Source organism: Heterodontus francisci, chromosome 13 (genome assembly GCF_036365525.1).
Source record: "Heterodontus francisci isolate sHetFra1 chromosome 13, sHetFra1.hap1, whole genome shotgun sequence".
NCBI lineage: Eukaryota > Metazoa > Chordata > Chondrichthyes > Heterodontiformes > Heterodontidae > Heterodontus > Heterodontus francisci.
Genome location: NC_090383.1, coordinates 85,011,088 through 85,036,357, shown reverse-complemented (window position 1 = coordinate 85,036,357; position 25,270 = coordinate 85,011,088). Strand labels below are relative to the sequence as shown.

The 25,270-nt window shown below is 45.5% G+C and overlaps 1 protein-coding gene across 3 annotated transcripts in view; it reads left to right on the top strand.

Moving 5' to 3' along the window:
- Positions 1-25,270, top strand: part of hhat (hedgehog acyltransferase) — a 301,307-nt gene that overhangs the window by 53,003 nt on the left and 223,034 nt on the right. For all 3 annotated transcript variants that reach the window (XM_068045097.1, XM_068045095.1, XM_068045098.1), the window contains 2 exons: positions 393-608; positions 3,506-3,677. In XM_068045097.1, coding sequence (XP_067901198.1) covers positions 393-608; positions 3,506-3,677 — 388 coding nt within the window. The remainder of the gene's footprint in view (positions 1-392; positions 609-3,505; positions 3,678-25,270) is intronic.

Genomic DNA, 25,270 nt, shown 5'->3' with positions numbered 1-25,270 from the left:
ATTTGCTATATGCTTTTGTTTTATTCCCACCTGGAATCTACCAGCAGGTTTTTTGTCAAGAGGTGGAGGAAAGCAGTGCTGGAAGCCCTTGTCAGCTGTGTGGGTTTCCATGAAAGAACTAACTTGAGGAATGTGCAGGGCAGCCAATGGGTGCCTGAGATTCAAGGGTTGGATCTGAGCAGAATTAAAGAAATGCTGCATTGGTTATAAAGAGCAATAACTGAGAGTGAGTTTCAGGGGATAATTTTATCTTATGGTTCTGTTGGTATTCATTAAGAATTTGAGTGTTTTATGTCAGAAATGCTTGATTGAATTATATCCTTGTATATTTGTGCAACCTTCCTTGTGTATTTATATTTCTCCTAATGTCAAGATAATACTTTTTTTTTTAGAAGCGATGGTATGAGACAGAGAATGAATACTTCCTGCTTTTATTCTGCTTGGCTCTTTGCAATCTGCGTTACACAAGTTTCAGTCTGGAGCACTGCTGGCACCGTGATAGTCCTCAAAGGCACTGCGTATCCTTCTGTTGGCTGCTAGCTTACGTATTCTACTACCCTGTATTTCACAATGGACCCATCATCTGCTATGATGACTTCAAAAATCAGGTGAATTAGCATATCCATATCTTTTTGGAAACATAAAGCTGAGAGCTCAACACAGCATATTGTATTTTCTTGTAACAGGATAAAATCCAGCAATACTTTAAGATAAATTTGAAAGGGTCCATGTTTATATTGTCTGAATAATATAGCCAGGTTTCAGTAATTATCTTGTACACAGTTACTTGAGCAATTTAGAAGACTTGGACCTTTAACAGTGTTGTAGTTGGAACTTTTGATGCAAGACTGATTTTGTATGGTCAAACTTCTCCCCACCACATTGTTAACGTGAATCTGATTTCTGTAACTTTCCTGCTAAATTTAACTGGTCATTCAGCTCATTTGCTGTTTCTGGGACCTTGCTACATACATATTGGATGTTGCATTACTCACATAACAGCAGCTACTGGAACTGAAATGCTTTGAGCAAAGGTAGTTCTAAATTAATGGAACTAAAAGAAATGTGGTAACATGGGAACTCTTGGCACAGCTAAAGATTTTGTTGCTTCTACAATTTCAGACCTTTTGTTGGTTCTTTCAGTCTTTAATTTCAAGCCCTTCTTGTCCTTTAAACAGCTGCTGCCTTTTAAAAACTGCAGCAAAACTGCATTTCTCACCCTCCCGGGGATTGTACGCCATTCAGGAACAGAAATACTACTGAAAACAGGCTTTGCATATCAAATGAAGCACCATCCAGAAAAATGCAGAGGATTTCTGAGTGTGGCCCTGCCATGTCTCCAGTGCATGGAAGAAAATCCAGCCTCATGCCGCATATAACATTCTCCTCACTATAATGCAGTCTTTGTGTTTGCCTGTCAAATACGCCATCATAAATAGAGTTCTCATATGTTCTGTTGTGACTGGAGTGAAGACATTTTTGTATACTTCTTTCGAAAGATTGGGAAATGAGGGAGTTGACAATTAATTATAATGAATAAGAGATGCGGTTTGCTGCTGTAAAAATGTCTTCACTTATTCAAATGGAAGACTGATTTCAAAAGGACTGAACATTTGGAGAATGGTAATCATTATTTCTCACTGGTTTGTATGCAAAAATTCCCAAACCAGTAACCAGTTGCAGTGGGGGCTAGTGGTGTTTGGCCTTGATCTGGTAAATGAATAAGAAACAGCAAGTATTTTGCACCTTATGGTTTTTTTTAGTTTTAGAGATACAGCACTGAAACAGGCCCTTTGGCCCACCGAGTCTGTGCCGACCATCAACCACCCATTTATACTAATCCTACACTAATCCCATATTCCTACCACAGCCCCACCTGTCCCTATATTTCCCTACCACCTACCTATACAAGGGGCAATTTATAATGGCCAGTTTACCTACCAACCTGCAAGTCTTTTGGCTTGTGGGAGGAAACCGGAGCACCCGGAGAAAACCCACGCAGATACAGGGAGAACTTGCAAACTCCACACAGGCAGTACCCAGAATTGAACCCAGATCGCTGGAGCTGTGAGGCTGCAGTGCTAACCACTGCGCCACTGTGCCGTGTTGTGAATTTTTACACCAATGTGTTTTGTTGGATGATAATTTTCTTTAATCCACTGACTGGAGATCTGATTTTTTTTTAAAAGACAAGCTGTCAGCAAAGTCATCCTTTCGGCTTAAGATGATTACCTAATTTGCAACACTGTATCCTACACTGTATTGCTTGTGAGGAGAGAGATTAAATGTTTGCATTTCCCAGCAAGAGTCAAGACCCAGGAAGTTTAAAGGAACTCCCTGTTCTCTCAGCAAGGAGAAAAAATACTTCTAAATACTATGTTTGAACGACTGAGTGACTGTCATGTGACACACCCCTTCCCATGTGTGGTTTTAAGCTGGTGTTTTCTCTGCAGCAGAGGAGAAGCAACTGGACTCTGACATGAGCAAACCCTAAGTAGGGGTCCCTCTCTCTCTCCATTCCAGCTTGAAAGCTTTCAAATTCTGCTTGTTGACTGATCACCTTTGCATACTTCGGCTACAATCAGAAACCCCATTGGAGGAATCATCCACATTGCTATCTCCAAGAGACGCACCGAACCAGTCATCTACTCTTAAAACAAAAAGCCTCAGGACCACTGAATTTAGCTAGAAGCCAGCCGAATCACCAAATGACACAGACTGTATAACCCCTTTTTCATGAACTCTAACTCAACCGATCTACCTTTCCCCACTCTGTAACCTATTTGTGTGTGTATGCGTGAAAGTTGGCCGTTGTTTATTATTTTTATTAGTTTGGTTTAGGTACAATAAAGTTAATTTTTTTGTTAACTCAAGAAAACCAGAAACCTGTCCGATTGGTTCTTGTTATGATCATAGCAAATAGGTAATCAAACACCTACTGAATTGGCCAGTACATCCACTTAAAGAAAGAATTAAACCTGTTGTGGTCAGACAAGGAGAGGGAAAAGAGGGAAGCCCTTCGACCCCTCCTCACTTGGCCGTAACAGAATAAACTTGCAAAAGCAAAACCACAAGTTAACTAATATCTTTCAATGTGACAGTAGGCTTTCAATTAGAGAAGGAAGGTTTCAAATCAGTGGCACAGTACTGGTTAGTTAGTCTTAAAGGCACACTACATATTGACTTTGTACTCGGGCAAAGCAGTTGGGGATTTATTAAATGTTGTTTGAAGCTAGAATAGAATTTTCTTGGTTGTCAAGGTTTTATAATGAATTTTGTCAGAATAAAGAAAAATGTGAGAAATTGTAAAGCATCTGAAACAATTGATCACTTTTCTGTAAAGTATATTGGCATTTTAAAAACAGTTGTGCGAAGGGTACACATGTTGATTGGGGAGAAAAATTGATAACCACTGCAAAAAATAAATGAGACAAATATACACTTCTCTGTACTTCCATATGGATTCATTTTGTTTTATTTTCTCTTTACTTCCAAAATAAAACAGATGCAAAAAGCAAAGACATTTGTTCCAAAAACAGACTACTTGTGTTTGTTACTGGGTGGAATGCGCATTTTGTTCTGGTGGTGGCTGACAGAGTCCATGCTTCATCTAATGTATATTCATGCAATTCAGCATCAAGAAACAATATTAGAATCTGCCTCCTACTGGACTTTAGGTTAGTGCAATATCATTATCTCTTTTTAATGGAAAGAACAGGTAATCTTGAGTTGGAGAAGATGTTAAGTATTTTATATGATTGTAAGCTTGAACAACAATTCTGTGCTTTCACATGATCCTCTTGCAGGTGTTTAATGTTAGGAAATAACAAGCTCCAGAACTTGCCGCGCCCCTAGCCAAGCTGTTCCAGTACAGCTACAACACTGGCATCTACCCTGCAATGCGGAAAATTGCCCAGGTATGTCCTGTACACAAAAAGCAGGACAAATCCAACCCGGCCAACCACCGCCCCTTTAGCCTACTCTCAATCATCAGTAAAGTGATGGAAGGTGTCATCAACAGTGCCATCAAGCGGCACTTGCTTAGCAACAACCTGCTCAGTGACGATCAGTTTGGCTTCCGCCAGAGCCACTCAGTTCCTATCCTCATTGCAGCCTTGTTTCAAACATGGACAAAAGAGCTGAACTCAAGAGGTGAGGTGAGAGTGACTGCCCTTGACATCAAGGCAGCATTTGACCGAGTATGGCATCAAGGAGCCCTCACAAAACTGAGGCCAATAGAAATCAGGGGGAAAACCCTGCGCTGGCTGGAGTCATACCTAGCACAAAAGAAGATGGTTGTGGTTGTTGGAGGTCAATCATCTGAACTCCAGGACATCACTGCAGGAGTTCCTCAGGGTAGTGTCCTCGGCCCTACCATCTTCAGCTGCTTCATCAATGACCTTCCTTCAATCATAAGGTCAGAAGTGGGGATGTTCGCTGATGATTGCACAATGTTCAGCACCGTTCGTGACTCCTCAGATACTGAAGCAGTCCGTGTAGAAATGCAGCAAGACCTGGACAATATCCAGGCTTGGGCTGATAAGTGGCAAGTAACATTCACGCCACACAAGTGCCAGGCAATGACCATCTCCAACAAGAGAGAATCTAACCATCTCCCACTGACATTCAACGGCATTACCATCGCTGAATCCCCCACTATCAACACCTAGGGGCTACCATTGACCAGAAACTGAACTGGAGTAGCCATATAAATACCGAGGCTACAAGAGCAGGTCAGAGGCTAGGAATCCTGAGGCGAGTAACTCACCTCCTGACTCCCCAAAGCCTGTCCACCATCTACAAGGCACAAGTCAGGAGTGTGATGGAATACTCTCCACTTGCCTGGATGGGTGCAGCTCCAACAACACTCAAGAAGCTGGACACCATCCAGGACAAAGCAGCCCGCTTGATTGGCACCCCATCTACAAACATTCACTCCCTCCACCACCGACGCACAGTGCTAGCAGTGTGTACCATCTACAAGATGCACTGCAGCAATGCACCAAGGCTCCTCAGACAGCACCTTCCAAACCCGCGACCTCTACCAACTAGAAGGACAAGGGCAGCAAATACATGGGAACACCACCACCTGCAAGTTCCCCTCCAAGTCACACACCAGCCTGACTTGGAACTATATCGCCGTTCCTTTGCTGTCGCTGGGTCAAAATCCTGGAACTCTCTTCCTAACAGCACTGTGGGTGTACCTACCCCACGTGGACTGCAGCGGTTCAAGAAGGCAGCTCACCACCACCTTCTCAAGGGCAATTAGGGATGAGCAATAATTGCTGGCTTGTCCAGCGACGCCCACATCCCATGAATGAATAAAAAATATACTTATATATAGTTCCAAGCAGGATGGTGTGTGGCTTGATGGGGAACTTGCAGGTGGTGGTCTTCCATGCCTGCTGCTCTTGTCTTTCTTGGTGGTAGAGGTTGTGGGTTTGGAAGGTGCTGTCGAAGGAGACTTGGCCAGTTGCTGCAGCGCATCATGGCTATCACTGTGCGCCGGTGGTGGAGGGAGTGTTTAAGATGATCGATGGGGTACCGATTGAGTGGCCTGCTTTGTCCTGGATGGTGTCGAGCTTCTTGAGTGTTGTTGGAGCTGCGTTCATCCAGGCAAATGGAGAGTGTTCCATCACAACATTGGCCTGTGCCTTGTAGATAATGGACAGGCTTTGGGAGTCAAGAGATGAGTTACCCGCTGCAGAATTCCCAGCATCCGACCTGCTCTTGTAACCACAGTATTTATATGACTGGTCCAGTTAAGTTTCTGGTCAGTGGTACCTCCAGGGCATTGATTGTGGGGGATTCAGCGATGGTAATGCTGTTGAATGTCAAGGGGAAATGGTTTAATTCTCTTTTGTTGGAGATGGTCATTGTCTGGAACTTGTGTGGTGTGAATGTTACTTGCCACTTGTCAGTTCAAGCCTAAATGTTGTCCAGGTCTTGCTGCATGCAGGCACGGACTGCTTCAGTTCCTCTTCTATTTTCTTTCTCTGCCTTCTATGTCTTCTGTGTGGTACTCACTATAAGGGTCTGATTGAGAACTGACAAAATTTAACCAATGGAGGCAATGCAATGGAACAGAGGCGGCCTGTGGATTTGAATTGAATCAGTAACTTGGTTTGGAGTTGTGGGTTCCTACAGTTTAAGTTAATGAAAGAAAAAATTTATGTAATGAAATTGTCCATTTTGGCAGGAAGATAAAAATAAGCATATTATCTAAATGGTGAGAGATTGCAGAGCTCTGAGATGCACAGGGATCTGGGTGTCCTAGTGCAGGTAACGTAAGTAATTAGGATAGCTAATAGAATGTTGTTGTTTATTGCGAGGGGAATTGAATACAAAAGTAAGGAGGTAATGCTTCAGCTGTACCGGGCATTGGTGAGACCACATCTCGAGTACTGTGTACAGTATTGGTCTCCTCCTTGTTTAAGGAAGGATGTAAATGCGTTGGAAGCAGTCCAGAGAAGGTTTGCTAGGCTAATACCTGGAATATGCGTGTTGTCTTATGAGGAGAGGTTGGACAGGCTAGTCTTGTAACCGCTGGAGTTTAGAAAAGTAAGAGGCGACTTGATTGAAACATATAAGATCCTAAGGTGGTTGTGGAAAGGATGTTTCCTCTTGTGGGAGAATCTTGAACTAGGGGTCACTGTTTAAAAATCAGGGGTTGCCCATTTAAGACCGAGATGAGGAGAAATTTTTTCAATGAAGGTCGTGAGTCTTTGGAACTCTCTTCCTCAATAGGTGCTGGAAGCAGAGTCTTTGAATATTTTTAAGGCAGAGGTAGATAGATTCTTTATAAGCAAGGGGGTGAAAAGTTATTAGGGGTAGGCGAGAACGTGGAGTTGAGATTACAATTAGATCAGCCATGATCTTATTGAATGGCGGAGCAGGCTCGAGGGGCTGAGCGGCCTACTCCTGCTCCTAATTCATATGTTCACAGCACCTGGCACAAACTCAGGATGTCCCAAAGTACTTTACAGCTAATGAAATACTTTTTGACATGGAGCCGCTGTTGTAATGTAGGGAAACATGGCAGCTAGTACATGCACAGCAAGGGCCTCCAAGCAGTAGTGAGATAAATAACCAGGGAATCTGTTTCTAGTGATGTTGGCTGAGGGATAAATATTGGCCAAGACACATGAGAATTATACAGCATTATTGTACTTTCTGTTTTGCAGCTATATTACAGTCTGATGATCATTAACAGTGAGCAGGATTACAGCACCTCTGTACTGAGCAGGGCATCCATCCTGTTTCTCAAATCAAAAACCCACTAGTGCTGTGTAGGAAACAATTACCCACCCTTTTTTCCCATACCCTTCAACTCTCTCTTCTACCTTCATCCTTCTCTCCTCATCTTCCCACTGCAGTAACTGCCCATCACCCCTCACCTCTTTTCCCCTGTTCCTTCATCCCTCCTCTTCACTCCCCTTATTCTCTCTAAACAGGACATCAACTAGTGTATTTCTAAATTTGGAATATATTGCCAAATTCTATTGAAAATTCTTCAGTAACTCTCTTTTCCTTTCCTTGTATCTTTCTTTTGGGCCTCCTTATCTCGAGAGACAATGGATACGCGCCTGGAGGTGGTCAGTGGTTTGTGAAGCAGCGCCTGGAGTGGCTATAAAGGCCAATTCTGGAGTGACAGGCTCTTCCACAGGTGCTGCAGAGAAATTTGTTTGTTGGGGCTGTTGCACAGTTGGCTCTCCCCTTGCGCCTCTGTCTTTTTTCCTGCCAACTACTAAGTCTCTTCAACTCGCCACAATTTAGCCCTGTCTTTATGGCTGCCCGCCAGCTCTGGCGAATGCTGGCAACTGACTCCCATGACTTGTGATCAATGTCACACGATTTCATGTCGCGTTTGCAGACGTCTTTATAACGGAGACATGGACGGCCGGTGGGTCTGATACCAGTGGCGAGCTCGCTGTACAATGTGTCTTTGGGGATCCTGCCATCTTCCATGCGGCTCACATGGCCAAGCCATCTCAAGCGCCGCTGACTCAGTAGTGTGTATAAGCTGGGGGTGTTGGCCGCTTCAAGGACTTCTGTGTTGGAGATATAGTCCTGCCATCTGATGCCAAGTATTCTCCGAAGGCAGCGAAGATGGAATGAATTGAGACGTCGCTCTTGGCTGGCATACGTTGTCCAGGCCTCGCTGCCGTAGAGCAAGGTACTGAGGACACAGGCCTGATACACTCGGACTTTTGTGTTCCGTGTCAGTGCGCCATTTTCCCACACTCTCTTGGCCAGTCTGGACATAGCAGTGGAAGCCTTACCCATGCGCTTGTTGATTTCTGCATCTAGAGACAGGTTACTGGTGATAGTTGAGCCTAGGTAGGTGAACTCTTGAACCACTTCCAGAGCGTGGTCGCCAATATTGATGGATGGAGCATTTCTGACATCCTGCCCCATGATGTTCGTTTTCTTGAGGCTGATGGTTAGGCCAAATTCATTGCAGGCAGACGCAAACCTGTCGATGAGACTCTGCAGGCATTCTTCAGTGTGAGATGTTAAAGCAGCATCGTCAGCAAAGAGGAGTTCTCTGATGAGGACTTTCCGTACTTTGGACTTCGCTCTTAGACGGGCAAGGTTGAACAACCTGCCCCCTGATCTTGTGTGGAGGAAAATTCCTTCTTCAGAGGATTTGAACGCATGTGAAAGCAGCAGGGAGAAGAAAATCCCAAAAAGTGTGGGTGCGAGAACACAGCCCTGTTTCACACCACTCAGGATAGGAAAGGGCTCTGATGAGGAGCCACCATGTTGAATTGTGCCTTTCATATTGTCATGGAATGAGGTGATGATACTTAGTAGCTTTGGTGGACATCCGATCTTTTCTAGTAGTCTGAAGAGACCACGTCTGCTGACGAGGTCAAAGGCTTTGGTGAGATCAATGAAAGCAATGTAGAGGGGCATCTGTTGTTCACGGCATTTCTCCTGTATCTGACGAAGGGAGAACAGCATGTCAATAGTCGATCTCTCTGCACGAAAGCCACACTGTGCCTCAGGGTAGACGCGCTCGGCCAGCTTCTGGAGCCTGTTCAGAGCGACTCGAGCAAAGACTTTCCCCACTATGCTGAGCAGGGAGATTCCACGGTAGTTGTTGCAGTCACCGCGGTCACCTTTGTTTTTATAGAGGGTGATGATGTTGGCATCGCGCATGTCCTGGGGTACTGCTCCCTCGTCCCAGCACAGGCATAGCAGTTCATGTAGTGCTGAGAGTATAGCAGGCTTGGCACTCTTGATTATTTCAGGGGTAATGCTGTCCTTCCCAGGGGCTTTTCCGCTGGCTAGGGAATCAATGGCATCACTGAGTTCCGATTTGGTTGGCTGTATGTCCAGCTCATCCATGACTGGTAGAGGCTGGGCTGCATTGAGGGCAGTCTCAGTGACAGCATTCTCCCTGGAGTACAGTTCTAGGTAGTGCTCAACCCAGCGGTCCATCTGTTTGCGTTGGTCAGTGATTATGTCCCCCGATTTAGATTTGAGGGGGGTGATCTTCTTGATGGTTGGCCCAAGAGCTCTCTTCATGCCATCATACATTCCTCTGATGTTTCCGGTGTCTGAGGCCAGCTGAATATGACTGCATAGGTGTTGCCAGTAGTCGTTTGCGCAACGCCTAGCTGTTCTTTGTGCAGTACTTCTGGCTGCTTTAAGTGCTGCGGATGTTAAATCGCTGGGGGCTTTCTTGTAGTTCAAAAGTGCAATGCGCTTAGCGGCTATGACAGGTTCCAGCTCTTCATTATGAGATTGAAACCAGTCTGCATTTCTCTTCGCACTTTTGCCGTAGGTGGTCAAAGCTGACTCATAGATGGCGTCTCTGATGTGGGCCCACTTGGTCTCAGCATCCCCTGTGGGAGTGTTTTGAAGGGCTGTTACAAGTGAATTTAGAAATTTTTGTAACAGCTGTGGGTGAGAAATTCTGCTCGTGTTGATGCGCGGGTGGCCCTTCTGCTTGGAATGATGCAACTTCTTTGGTCTGAGTCTAACCTTGCTGCACACCAGGGAGTGGTCGGTGTCGCAGTCCGCACTGTGGAAGCTGCGTGTGATTTGAACACTGTTTAAGGCGGCTCGCCTTGTGACAATGAGGTCTAGCTGGTGCCAACGACGTGATCTTGGGTGCCTCCATGAAACCTGGTGACAGGGTTTAGTGTGAAAGAACGAGTTGGTGATGCAGAGGTTATGATAGGTACACAACTCAAGCAGTCTCTGCCCGTTCTCATTCATCCTTCCAACGCCATAGCGCCCAAGGCAGGAGGGCCATGAGTCATGGTCGGCCCCAACCCTGGCATTAAAGTCCCCCAGCAGGAATAGGTGTTCGGTGTTGGGGATGCTGCTAATGATGTTATGGAGTTGTTCATAGAACTGGTCTTTAGCTTCAGGTGCGGAACAGAGTGTTGGAGCATAGATGCTGAGTAGGTGTACTGGACCAGAGGTGGTGAGCAGTCGGATGGACAGTATGCGTTCCGAGCCATTTGAGGGAGGCTCTATCATGCTGAGCAAGGAGTTTCTGATGGCGAAGCCCACTCCATGCTGTCTTGGTTCTTCAGGATCCCTGCCCTGCCAGAAGAAGGTGTAGTCTTGCTCTGCTAGAGAGCCACTCGCGGGGAGGCGAGTCTCCTGAAGTGCTGCAATGTCCACATTGAGTCTACTGAGCTCGTTGTTAATGATGGCGGTCTTCCGAGAATCGTGATTTGTGTAAGGTCTTCCGACAGGCCAGGACACATAGTTCTGACGTTCCAGCTTGCAAAGCGAAGGGCTGGTACCTTCTTTCCTTTTTTCATGTTGTTTGGTGCGGTGTATCAGTCCACCTTTCGGGCAATGACCCTGAGCTCCAAGCACCCATTGAAGCAAGCAGACTGTGGCGGGACAGAACCTTATTGACCGGGGGCTGCCCGGTTTGAGGCGGGCGGTAGCTGTCCAGTGAGGTGCAATGACCTCTCCCACCGACAAAGGCAACCCGTGGCGCCCAGTTTCTACGCCAATTTATCTGGACTTATAACCCGTAACTGCTGCCTTCCGTGTTGTTTCAGTCGCTGTGAGGCAACTATGGAGTGATCTCTCCATGGCGCATGCCTGGGCAAATTTATGGAGGTTGAGAGTTGCCCAGTCGTCAAAACCCCCCTCTCGGCCTTTCTGGTGGGGTCCAAAGGAGTGCAGGACACGACGTTTGGCACCAGTATGGCTGCAGGAACTGCCGGAAACATGCCAAAGGTGACACATGACCGCCTACGGGGTTCCGCTCCGGATTTTCTGTTAGGGTTTATTCCCTTAGCCTTGGTCTCTCCCGAGACGCCCACAAGGCAGTGGGGTTGTTGGGGCCCCTACACAGGTGTAGGATGGTGCCGGTGGGAGGAGGGGATGCAAGGGGGAGGGGGAGGGGGAGGGGGTGGGGGGGGGGGTGCAGGGGAAGGGGGTGCGGGGTGAAGATGGTGCGAGGGGGGGGCGGGCTGGGACGGGGTTGTGAGGGGGTGAGCTGAGAGGGTGGAGCAGGGAAGGGGACGGGGGTGGGGGGGGGTGGAAGGGGGGTAAAAGGGGGGGGAGGGGGGTGGAATCTGGTGCAGGTAATAAGCCATTTCCTCAGTGCCCACCATCGACGTCCGGAAAGCTCATCCACGTCCTTCGGGAGGTGAAGCATCATTTGGCAGACTTAGAGGTGATTACATTTGCTAAGGGTTTTTTTTTTGCAGTGGTTTAAATAAAGGCATGCAGCATTGCCGACAGTGCGCTGCAGATGCTCTCCGAGCCATCTCCCGCGGGCGCTTTGAAGTTGCGGCCGGGGGGGCCGTTCGTGGACGTTTTGGGTGTTCGGGGCACCTTTTCACAGGACTTCTCTCGGGTCCCGCAGCTCCTTCTTCACCTCAATGGACTTACCGCATGCCGTGGCTGCAGACACTCTGGGCGGTGAAGACAGCAGGATCGGAGATTAAAGTATCGACAGCTGTGCTCGTCAGTTTCATCCGGATCAATTTCATTGAGAAAAACCCTTCCTTGTATGTAACTCTAGCATAACAGGACTTTTCAGTGTTTTGTGATGATCACTGACTGCTGCAATTACATGTTCTGACAACAGCATATAGCGCAGATAATTTTGACAATGACAATTTATATAGTACCTTTTAAAAAAAATGAAATGTGCCAAACTGCTTCATAGCAGCATTATTGGACAAAAATGGGTGTCGAGTCAAAGATGGAGATTTTCGGAGGAGTAACCAAAAGCTTGGTCAGAGGTGAGTATTTTTAAGGTACTTTGAGTTTTCCTTGCATAAAGTGAGGCTAATCCTGAAGTTTTATTTTGAACTAACTTTGACTGGAAAAACAAAGCAACTTTATTTTGTAAACAGAGAATTTCCAAACAGTTATGATGCTCTCCAACAGCTACTCTGTCCCACTGGTGGCTTGACTTCTCTTGGTAGGAGTCGATGTTGATTTAATACAGCAGTTTCTGCTGCCTATCAACACTGGGTAGGTACCAATATAAGAGAACAGTTTGCACCATATATGGACCACTCAGATTTCAGGTTTTAAAATCATCTCTCCTATAAAACGTTGGCACTGCTTCAGGTGCCAACTATCTAGAACCCTGAAGCAATGGGTCACTGTTTTCAATGAAAAACTGGATTCAACCTCACCTCCACCACAAGTCACCTAACACACCAACCTGGACTATGTGCAAACAGCTGTACCCCTGCGCGATTTGTCACCTTGAACAGTGGATATTAGTGGGGATGAGGAGGAGGTAAAGGAAAGGACATCTGGACCTCCACTTGCTATTTTACTAAGGCTTTATGGCAACTCATACTAGGTTAGAGGATGTTAACTAGCTCTTGACAAGCAAACTCTTGGCTTTGAAGCATCGTGATGTGGACATTGGTGATGTACATTAGCAAGTCACACACATTTTCTTCCTTTTATGTTACAGTTCAAAATTGTATACCATTATCCAGAGTGTTGGTCCTGAGCAATTAACACTTTTCTATCCAGTGTCAGCTTCAAGCATAATTGCATGTAGCAAAAGTTAAGATGCAAACTACAGCTTTCTCTACAATACTCCAAAATAATTGCATTTTATCCCAAACCCAACAGATCACCACCCCCTTTCTACCCTGCATAGATTGTTTTTGTTTTGTTTTTCCCACATGAGCTCTCCTCATGGCTTTCAAGTGTCCATCTGCTCTTCCATCTCTTTCGCTTCCACCATTGCCTGGCCAGGTTGGGTATCTGAAAGTTAAAAACCACAAAGGTAAGGTTGTGGTGAAGGGAGAGTGGGGGAAGGAAGAACTGCATGCTTGCACTCGCTACAATTTGGACATCGGAAGAGATTGCGGAATGTGAGAGGTGGATTAGGTATGAAGATACTGTTACCTTTGATGATTTCAGCCCTGCTGTTAACCACAGCCTCAGTGATGCCATCACAAGAGCAGCCAATCACTGTCTCCTCTTGGGGATGAGGACCTGCAGCCAGGCCTGTCCCCTGATGTTTAGGTGTGACTACCTCCAGTTACCTGTCACTTTGTCCTGAAAGAGAGAGGGAAACTTGTCAATGAGTGTGGTGCAACATGTTTGGCTGATGTGGCTGTGATGATTGAATAGCTGGCAGTGTGTACAAGCTGTAACATGTGGGTGTGAGGATTGCAGCAGTGCTAAGTGTGTGTGCGTGAGGTGAAGCTATGAATTAGGTATGAATTCTGATTGATAGAGATTGTTGTAGGTAAATGATGGTGCACTGAGAAGTGCGTGAGGTTAGTGGTGCAGTTGGTGGCATATGGCATTTGAAGATACATTCACTGACCTTGACCCACTTGTGTGAGGGTATTGAACTATTTTTGCGGCACTGCATCCAAGCCGTCAGGCCTTGACCTGTAGCATTGAACACCTTGGCCGTCTGATCCTGCTGCCCTGGCAAAGTTTGTCTGAAGGGCCTCCTGGCCCTGTGTGGATGGATTACATCTCTCCTCTCCACGTCCTCCACCAAGGTGTTGAGTGCAGCGTCAGAACATTGAAGCATGCACAGTCCCCTGTTTCATAATTTACCCTTCTTCCTGCTCAGACTCTTGACCACAAACAGTTCCAGCACCTGCTCCAGCCAGAATGTACCTGTCCTTTAAGAGGTGCCGGCTGGCCTTAACTAGTGCAGGCACAAACTTCGGCCTGCTACTGAGGCATGCAGCCACTCAACAGTGCATTTAGCACTGGCTGCACGCAATAAGCATGCAAATTAGCAGGAAGCATGAACTTGGCATGCTGCTTGCATCAGAAGCAACGGGCATGGGTTATGTGCGCATTATGATCTCTGTGCCCATTTTTGGGGGCTATTGAATTTTACCCCCAACATCTTGAAGAAAAGGGCACTCGTCCTCTAGGTTTGAGAGCAAGTCAATCCTACCCTGGCTAGCCTGAGCAGAAGCAACAACTGTGAAAGAGTACAGCTCAAATTGTGAGAGAAAGAAAAGATTGTAAGTCACCTGCTTACTGTATGAGCTAAAGTTGTGACCACCGATAACCCAGAAGGTTTTGATTTATAATCAAACAGCAGAATGAAGAGTTGATTGAAAAATGGTACAATGAATTTGGTAAACAGAGTTTAATATAAATCAATTAACAAAAATAAGGAATACTTTTAGCACTTGCAGCACTTCAGAACAATACGTCACAAAATAAAGAATATGCAGAATTTACTTCCATCTATGAGCATAATTGAAGACAAGAATGTGCACATTCCAAATGAGGCAATTTTCGATAGAGTAGCACTACTACAATGATTAGAAAATACAGCTATATCTACAAACGGTGCCTCAAGTTGATGGTGAACAATCTGTACTAGCAAGTAAGACCTTTTTATCAGGAATTGAAGAATGGCAACATTTTTGAAACTGAGCAAAGTAGGTCACTGTAAGATATGTGAAGTTATAACTGTGTTGGGATAAGACTAAAAATTTCTATCTGAATAGACAAACTATTTTTGTCACTTAGTGTTAATGTAAAAACAAGCACACTAATTGCAAGATCCTCATGAACCATTTGTGTTCAAAGACTGAGTGTGAATAGCAAGCTTGTATCAAGACAAAGGAATGAAATATGCCCCATTTCTTGCAAAGAAAGCAAGAAATGAATTACAACAACAATTTATATTTGTATAATGCCTTTAATGTAATAAAACGTCCCAAGGCACTTTACAGGAGCATTATAAAACAAACTGACACTGAGCCACAAAAGGAGATATTAGGTCAGATGACCAAAAGCTTGGTCAAAGAGGTAGGTTTTACGGAGTGTCTTAAAGGAGAAAGGCAAGGTGGAGAGGGTATTCTAGAGCTTGGGGCCTGGGCAACTGAAGGCGTGGCCATGAATGTTGGAGCAATTAAAATCAGGGATGCACAAAAGCCCAGAATTAGAGGAGCACAGGTGTCTTGGAGGGTTGTGGGGCTGGAGGAGTTTACAGAGATAGGGAAAGGCAAGGCTATGGAGGGATTTGAAAACAAGAATGAGAATTTTAAAAATGCGAGGCTGGAGTGCATCTATTTTAATGCAAGGAGTCTTACTAGTAAGACAGATGAATTGAGGGCGTTGATTAGCACATGGGATTATGATATTGTTGCTATCACAGAGACATGGTTGAGGGAGGGACAGGACTGGCAGCTCAATGTTCCAGGGTATAGAAACTTCAGGCATGACAGATGAGGGGATAAAAGAGGAGGTGGCATTGCTGTTGATCAAGGAGTCAATTACTGCAGTAAAGAGGAATAATATCTTAGAAGGTTCTTCAAATGAGGCCATATGGGTAGAACTTAAAAACAAAAAGGGGGCAATCACTTGACTGGGAGTGTACTACAGGCCTCCAAACAGTCAGGGCGAGATAGAGGAGCAGATATGTAGGCAAGTCTCAGACAGGTGTAAAAATAATAGGGTAATAATAGTAGGGGATTTCAACTTACCTATTATCAACTGGGGTAGTCTTAGTGTAAAAGGCTTAAAGGGGCGAAATTCTTAAAATGCATACAGGAGAGCTCTTTGAGCCGGTATGTAGAAAGTCCTACAAGAGAAGGGGCAGTACTGGATCTAATCCTAGGGAATGAAGCTGGACAAGTGGTAGAAGTGTCAGTGGGGGAGTATTTCGGGGATAGTGACCATAACTTTATAAGATTTAAGGTAGTTATGTAAAAGGACAAAGACGGGCTGGAAATAAAAGTACTGAATTGGGGAAGGCCGATTTCAATATGATAAAACTGGATCTGGCCAGAGTGGACTGGGAGCAGCTACTTGCAGGAAAGGCTACATCAGACCAGTGGGAGTCATTCAAAGAGGAAATAGTGAGGCTTCAGAGCCAACATGTTCCCGTTAAGGTGAAGGGTAGGACCAACAAGTCCAGGGAACCCTGGATGTCAAGGAATATAGAGGATTGGACCAGGGGGAAAAAAGGAGGCCTAAGACAGATTCGGAGCACTGAAAATAGCGGAGGCACTAGAGGAGTATAAAAAGTGTGGGTGGGGGGTGGGTGCGGGTACTAAAAAAAGTAATTAGGAGATCGAAGAGGGGACATGAAAAAACACTGGCGGGCAAGATAAAGAAAAATCCTAAGGCATTTTATGTATATTAAGGGCAAGAGGATAACCAGGGAAAGAGTGGGGTCCATTAGGGACCAAAGTGGCAAACTGTGTGTGGAGCCGGAGGACATAGGTGAGTTTTAAATGATTACTTTGCATCTGTGCTCACTATGGAGAAGGACGGTGTAGGTGTAGAGATCAGGGAAGGGGATTGTGATATATTTGAACAGATTAGCATTGAAAGGGAGGAAGTATTCTTTTTTAGCGGGCTTAAAAGTGGATAAATCCCCAGGCCCGGATGAGATGTATCCCAGGCTGTTATGTGAGGCAAGGGAGGAGATAGCAGGGACTCTGACACAACCTTTCACACCCTCTCTGGCCACAGGAGAGGTACCAGAGGACTGGAGGACAGCGAATGTTTCAAGAAGGGTAGCAGGGATAAACCAGGTAATTACAGGCCGGTGAGTTGAACATCAGTGGTAGGGAAAATATTTTTTAAAATTCGGAGGGACAAGGTTAATCTCCACTTGGCGAGGCAGGGATTAATCAGGGATAGTCAGCACGGCTTTGTCGGGGGAGATCATGTCTAACTAATTTGATTGAATTTTTCGAGGAGGTGATGAGATGTGTCGATGAGGGTAAAGCAGTTGATGTGGTCTACATGGACTTCAGTAAGGCTTTTGATAAGGTCCCGCATGGGACATTTGTTAAGAAGGTAAGAGCCCATGGGATCCAGGGCAATTTGGCAAATTAGATCCAAAATTGGCTTAGTGGCAGAAGGCAGAGGGTGATGGTCGAGGGTTGTTTTTGCGAGTGGAAGCCTGTGAACAGTGGTGTACCGCAGGGATCGGTGCTGGGACCCTTACTGTTTATAGTGTACATTAATGATTTAGATGTGAATATAGGAGGTATGATGAATAAGTTTGCAGATGACACGAAAATTGGTGGTGCCGTAAATAGTGAGGAGGAAAGCCTTAGATTACAGGACAATATAGATGGGCTGGTAAAATGGGCAGAGCAGTGGCAAATGGAATTTAATCCTGAGAAGTGTGAGGTGATGCATTTCGGGAGGACTAACAAGGCAAGGGGATATACAATGGATGGTAGGACCCGAGGAACTACAGAAGGTCAGAGGGATCTTGGTGTACTTGTCCATTGATCACTGAAGGCAGCAGTACAGGTAGATAAGGTGGTTAGGAAGGCATGTGGGATACTTGCCTTTATCAGCTGAGGCCACAGCTGGAGTACTGTGTACAGTTCTGAAGAGATGATAGAGGCAGGAACCCTCAAAACATTTAGGAAGTATTTAGATGAGCACTTGAAACACCATAGCAAACAAGGCTACAGGCCAAGTGCTGAAAATGGCATTCGAATAGTTAGGTTGGCTGGCACAGACACGATGGGCCGAAGGGCCTATTTCTGTGCTGTATGACTCGATGAAAACATTGATTAACCAGGAGCCATTGAAAGTCACTGAGCACAGGGATGATAGGGGAACGGGTCTTGGTGCAAGTTAAGGCACGACAGCAGAGTTTTGGATGGCCTCATGTTTACGGAGAGTAGAATGTGGGATACCAGTCAGGAGTATGTTGGAATAGTCCAGTCTAGAAGTAACGAAGGCATGAATGAGGGTTTCAGCAGAAGATTTTGTTTTTTAATTCATTCATGGGATGTGGGCGTCGCTGGCCAGGCCAGCATTTATTGCCCATCCCTAATTGCCCTTGAGAAGGTGGTGGTGAGCTGCCTTGTTGAACCGCTGCAGTCCATTTGGGGTAGGTATACCCACAGTGCTGTTAGGAAGGGAGTTCCAGGATTTTGACCCAGCGACAGCGAAGGAACGGCGATATAGTTCCAAGTCAGGATGGTGTGAGACTTGGAGGGGAACTTGCAGGTGGTGGTGTTCCCATGCATTTGCTGCCCTTGTCCTTCTAGTTGGTAGAGGTCACGAGTTTGGAAGGTGCTGTCTAAGGAGCCTTGGTGCATTGCTGCAGTGCATCTTGTAGATGGTACACACTGCTGCCAATGTGCGTCGGTGGTGGAGGGAGTGAATGTTTGTAGATGGGGTGCCAATCAAGCGGACTGCTTTGTCCTGGATGGTGTCGAGCATCTTGAGTGTTGTTGGAGCTGCACCCATCCAGGCAAGTGGAGAGTATTCTATCACATTCCTGACTTGTGCCTTGTAGATGGTGGACAGGCTTTGGGAAGTCAGGAGGTGAGTTACTCGCCTCAGGATTCCTAGCCTCTGACCTGCTCTTGTAGCCACGGTATTTATATGGCTACTCCAGTTCAGTTTCTGGTCAATGGTAGCCCCTAGGATGTTGATAGTCGGGGATTCAGCAATGTTAATGCCATTGAATGTCGAGGGGAGATGGTTAGATTCTCTCTTGTTTGAGATGGTCATTGCCTGGCACTTGTGTGGCGCGAATGTTACTTGCCACATATCAGCCCAAGCCTGGATATTGTTCAGGTCTTGCTGCATTTCTACACGGACTGCTTCAGTATTTGAGGAGTCACGAATGGTGCTGAACATTGTGCAATCATCAGCGAACATCCCCACTCCTGACCTTATGATTGAAGGAAGGTCATTGATGAAGCAGCTGAAGATGGTAGGGCCTAGGACATCACCCTGAGGAACTCCTGCAGTGATGTCCTGGAGCTCAGATGATTGACCTCCAACAACCACAGCCATCTTCCTTTGCGCTAGGTATGACTCCAGCAAGTGGAAGGTTTTCACCCTGATTCCTATTGACCTCAATTTTGCTAGGGCTCCTTGATGCCATACTCGGTCAAATGCTGCCTTGATGTCAAGGGCAGTCACTCTCACTTCACCTCTTGAGTTCAGCTCTTTTATCCATGTTTGAACCAAGGCTGTAATAAGGTCAGGAGCTGAGTGGCTCTGGCGGAACCCAAACTGATCGTCACTGAGCAGGTTATTGCTAAGCAAGTGCTGCTTGATGGTACTGTCAATGACACCTTCCATCACTTTACTGATGGTTGAGAGTAGCCTGATGGGGCGGTAATTGGCCAGGTTGAAGTTGTCCTGCTTTTTGTGTACAGGACATACCTGGGCAATTTTCCACATTGCAGGATAGATGCCAGTGTTGTAGATGTACTGGAACAGCTTGGTTAGGGGCACGGCAAGTTCTGGAGAACAGGTCTTCAGTACTATTGCTGGAATATTGTCAGGGCCCGTAGCTTTTGCAGTATCCAGTGCTTTCAGTCGTTTCTTGATATCACACGGAGTGAATCGAATTGGCTGAAGTCTGGCATCTGTTATGCTGGGGACTTCAGGAGGAGATGAGCTGAGATGGGCGATGTTACAGACGTGGAAATAGGCGGTCTTGTGATGGGATGAATATGAGGTTGGAAGCTCATCCCCGGGTCAAATGTGACACCAAGGTTGTGAACAGACTGTCTTAATCTCAGACTGTTGCCAGGGAGATGAATGGAGTCGGTAGCTAGGGAACGGAGTTTGGAGCGGGGTCCTAAAACAATGGCTGCAGTCTTCCCAATGTTTCATTGGAAGAAATTTCTGCTCATCCACTACTGGATGTTGGAAAAGCAGTCTGATAATTTAGCAGCAGTGGAGGAGTTGAGAGAAGTGGTGGTGAGATAGAGCTGAGTGTCGTCAGGATACATGTGGAAACTAACGCTGTGCTTTTGAATGATGTCGCCAAGGGGCAGCATGTAGACAAGAAATAGGGAGCCAAGGAAAAGTCCTTGGGAGACACCAGAGGTAATGGTGTGGGAGCAGGAAGAGAAGCCAAAGCAAGTGATTCTCTGGCTATGATTAGATAGATAAGAATGGAACCAAATTGGATTTAAATAATTTACTCATGCTGCACTGTTGATGGTGATTTCTTGAAGAGTTGCATCACGTATAATTAGGTTGATGAAGAGTCTGGGTATAATTCAGTTGCCAGTAAACCTCTCTAATGCTCTTATACTGCATTTCTGCTGGTAAGAGAGCCATCAGAAGCAACTCTATAGTATAGAGGCAGTGAAACCTTGAATGAAACTTTGCTCCCTGTCTTTCACTGAAGTGCCACTGGTGACAAAGCTGCCTGGCACTTGTGTGGCGTGAATGTTACTTGCCACTTATGAGCCCAAGTTTGGATATTGTCCATGTCTTACTGAATTTCGGCACAGACTGCTTCGGTATCTGAGGAGTTGCGAATGGTGCTGAACATTGTGCAATCATCAGCGAACATCCCGACTTCTGACCTTATGATTGAAGGAAGGTCATTGATGAAGCAGCTGAAGATGGTTAGGCCTAGGACACCATCCTGAGGAACTCCTGCAGTAATGTCCTGGAGCTGAGATGATTGATCAACAAGCACAACAATCTGCCTTTGCGCTCGGTATGCCTCCAACCAGTAGAGTGTTTTTCCCCCAATTCCCATTAACTCCAGTTTTGCTAGGCTTCCTTGATGCTATACTCAGTCAAATGCTGCCTTGATGTCAAAGGCAGTCGCTCTCATCTCACCTCTTGAGTTCAGCTCTTTTTATGTCCATGTTTGAACCACGGTTGTAATGAGGTCAGGAGCTGAGTGGCCCTGGTGGAACCCAAACTGAGCGTCACTGAGCAGGTTATTGCTAAGCAAATACCACTTGATGGCACTGTTGACGACACCTTCCATCACTTTACTGATGATTGGGAGTAGATTGATGAGGTGGTAATTGGCCAGGTTGGATTTGTTCTGCTTTTTGTATACCGGACATACCTAGGAAACTTTCCACATTGCCGGGTAGATGCCTGTTTTGTAGCTGTACTGGAACAGCTTGGCTAGGGGCGCAGCAAGTTCTGGAGCACAGGTCTTCAGCACTATTGCCGGAATGTTGTCACGACCCATAGCCTTTGCAGTATCCAGTGCCTTCAGTCGTTTCTTGATATCACGTGGAGTGAATCTAATTGGCTGAAGACTGGCATCTGTGATGCTGGGGTCTTGAGGAGGCTGAGATGGATCATCAACTTGACACTTCTGTCTGAAAACGGTTGCAAATACTTCAGCCTTATCATTTGCACTGATGTTCTGGGCTCCCCCATCATTGAGGATGAGGATATTTGTGGAGCCACCTCCAACTGTTAGTTGTTAAATTGTCCAGCATTATCCAAGACTGGATGTGGCAGGACTACAAAGCTTAGATCTGATCTGTTGGTTGTGGAATTGCTTAGCTCTGTCTATCGCATGCTGCTTACACTGTGTGGCACGCAGGTAGTCCTGGGTTGTAGCTTGACCAGGTTGACACCTCATTTTGAGGTATGCCTGGTGCTGCTCCTGGCATGCGCTCCTGCACGCTTCATTGAACCAGGGTTGATCCCCCGGCTTGATGGTGTTGGTGGAGTGGTGTCGGGTAAGCCCCTCACTTGCCACATGAACATTGATTTTAAACTGCTGATGGTGAAGAAAGAACTTATTTAAAAAACAATTGGAAACTTTGGCTGGAGGGAAACATTAGCATATCAATAGACAAGTACTTCAAAGGACAAAGGAGCTATTCCCTTCTCCAATTTAATCCACAATGGACTTTTGATTACCAGGCTGGTCGTAACAGTGGTTACAGATTGTGGTTGAGTACAATTCTGCTGCTGCTGATGGCCCACAGTGCCTCTTGGATGCCTAGTTTTGAGTTGCTAGATCTGTTTGAAGTCTATCCCACTTAGCACGGTAGTAGTGCCACAAAACACGATGGAGGGTATCCTCAATGTGAAGACGGGACTTCGTCTCTACAAGGACTGTGCGGTGGTCACTCCTACCAATACTGTCGTGGACAGATGCATCTGCGACAAGCAGATTGGTGAGGACGAGGTCAAGTATGTTTTTTCCCTCTTGGTTCCCTCACCACCTGCCGCAGACCCAGTCTAGCAGCTACGTCCTTTAGGACTCTGCCAGCTCAGTCAGTAATGGTGCTACCGAACCACTTGATGATGGACATTGAAGTCCCCCACCCAGAGTACATTCTGTGCCCTTGCCACCCTCAGTGCTTCCTCCAAGTGGTTTTCAACATGGAGGAGTACTGATTCATCAGCTGAGGTGGGGGGGGGCGTGGGTGGGGGAGCTGTAGGTAGTAATCAACAGGAAGTTTCCTTGCCCTCTTATTCTTAAACTATGTCCCCTAGTTCTAGTCACCCCCACAAGAAGAAACATCCTCCCAGTATCCACTCTGTCAAGTCCCCTCAGGATCTTATGTTTCTATAAGATCACTTCTCATTCTTCTAAACTCCAGTGGGTATAGGCCCAACCTGTTCAACCTTTCTTCATAAGATAAGCCCTTCATCCCTGGAATTTTTCGAGTGAACCTTCCCTGAACTGCTTCAAACAAGGCGACCAAAACTGCACAGATTTGGTCTCACCAAGGTCCTGTACAGCTGCAGTAAAACCTCCCTACTTTAATACTCGATTCCCCTTGCAATAAATGCCAACATTCCATTTGCCTTCCTAATTACTTGCTGTACCTGCATACTAGCATTTTGTGATTCATGTACCGGGATACCCACATCTTTCTGTACCACTGAATTCTGCAATCTCTCTCCATTTAAATAGTATACAGCTTTTCTATTCTTCCGGCAAAAGTGAACAAGTTCACATTTTCCCACATTATACTCCATCTGCCCAATTTTTGCCCACTCACTTAACCTATCCACATGCCTTTGTAGACTCTTTACCTCCTCTTGACAACTTTCTTTCCTACCTATCTTGGACTCATTGGCAAATTTGGCGACCATACATTCGGTCCCTTCATCCAAGTCATTGATATAGATTGTAAATAGTTGAAGGCACAGCACTGATCCCTGTCGCACTCCACTAGTTACAGCTTGTCAACCTGAAAAAGACCCATTTATCCTTATTCTCTGCTTCCTGTAAGCTCACCAGTCCTCTAACCATGCTAATATGTTACCCCCTACACCATGTGTTCTTATTTTGTGTAGTAATCTTTGAGGTGACGCCTTTTGGAAATCCAAGTACACCACATCTCCAGGTTCCCCTTTATCCACCTTGCCTGTTACTTCCTCGAAGAACTCTAATAAATTAGTTAAACAAAATTTCCCTTTCATAAAACCATGTTGACTCTATCTGATCCCATTAATATTTTCTAAGTACGTTGCTATAACCTCCTTAATAATGGATTCTAGCAATTTCCCTATAACCGATATTGGGCTAACTGGCCTGTAGCTTCCTACTTTCTGTCTCTCTCCATTCTTGAATAAAGGTGGTACATTTGCTATTTTCCAATCCACTGGGACCCTTCCAGAATTTAGGGAATTTTGGAAGATTGTAACCAAAGCCACTACTATTTCTGAAGCCACTTCTTTTAAGACCTTAGGATGCAGGCCATCTGGTCCTGGGACTTGTCAGCCTTTGGGTCCATTAGTTTCCCCAGCACTTTTTCCATTGTGATCGTGACTGGTTTTAAGTTCCTCCCTCCCTTTCACTTGATTTTCAAGTATCTTTGGGAGGTATTCTAAGTCTTCTACAGTGAAAACAGATACAAAATACCTATCTCTGCCATTTCTTTATTTTCCATCATCAATTCCCCAGACTCACTCTCTCGAGGACCAACACTAGCTTTAGTTAATCTTTTCCTATCTAAATACCTGTATAACTTACTATCTGCTTTTATATTACTAGCTAGTTTTCTCTCATACTCTTACTTTTTTTTAAGCCATTCTTTGCTGGTTCTTAAAATCTGTCCAATCTTCTGACCTACCACTAATCTTTGCAGAGCTATACAGTGTTTCTTTCAATTTGATACTATTGTCATGCAGACCCCCACTTGCCAAGATGAGGCATATGATTTTAAACTGTTGCTGGAGTGAAGAAATGACTTGTTCGAAGATCACCAGAGACTGGGTTGGAAGGACATTTGCATACTAAGAAATGCTGCTTGTGGAGACAAAGGACTATTCCCTGCTCCAAGTAACCCAAATGGATTTTGATCATCAGACATTGAAGGTGTAAGGAAGCGCATTCGAGAGACTGCTAAGGTAATACAATCCACAAACCTCATAGGAGAAACTGTTCTGAATAAGGCGCTAGTCACATGACTAATCCGCAGGGCAACCTGGATTTTTTTGTATTGTGCCGCACAGAAAGGACCAGAAGGCATCTCGCAACAGAAGCCGGAACAAGGAAGCCGCGCTCTCTCTCTCTCTCTCTCTCTCTCTCTCTCTCTCTCTCTCTCTCTCTCTCACTTTCTCCCAAGCCACGGGAGACATGTAAACCTCAAGAGTGAAAAGACTCCAACATCGAAACAAGTTGAAGCGTGAACTGAGCCCCACGAATTGCAAGACTTACCGGCAACCAAAGACTCCACATTGAACTTAAAGGACAGTAAAGTAACTAACAGATATTGCCTCAAACTTTTCCCCTTTATTCTTTCCACTTTTTCTGTCTCTATCTGCGTGTGGGTTTATTGCGTAAGCATGCTTGCGTGGTCGCATCACATATTCGTAGTCATTAACCAGATTAGAGTTTAAGATTAATAAACTTCTACCTTTCTTGTTTAAATCTAAGGAAACCTGTTTGATTTCTTTGCCTTACAATTGGAGCAGTGAACAAGGATTCACTAAGGGGGAGCTAAAAACATGGTGTTTCTAAAATTAAACCCTGTTACGGTTAAATCAGGTAAAGGCTGCGATGGAACTCCTAGATCCCTTCTGACTTGGTCGTAAGACTACCCTTAACTTCCTTATTTAGTCACGGATGATGCATCCTTCTCAAAGA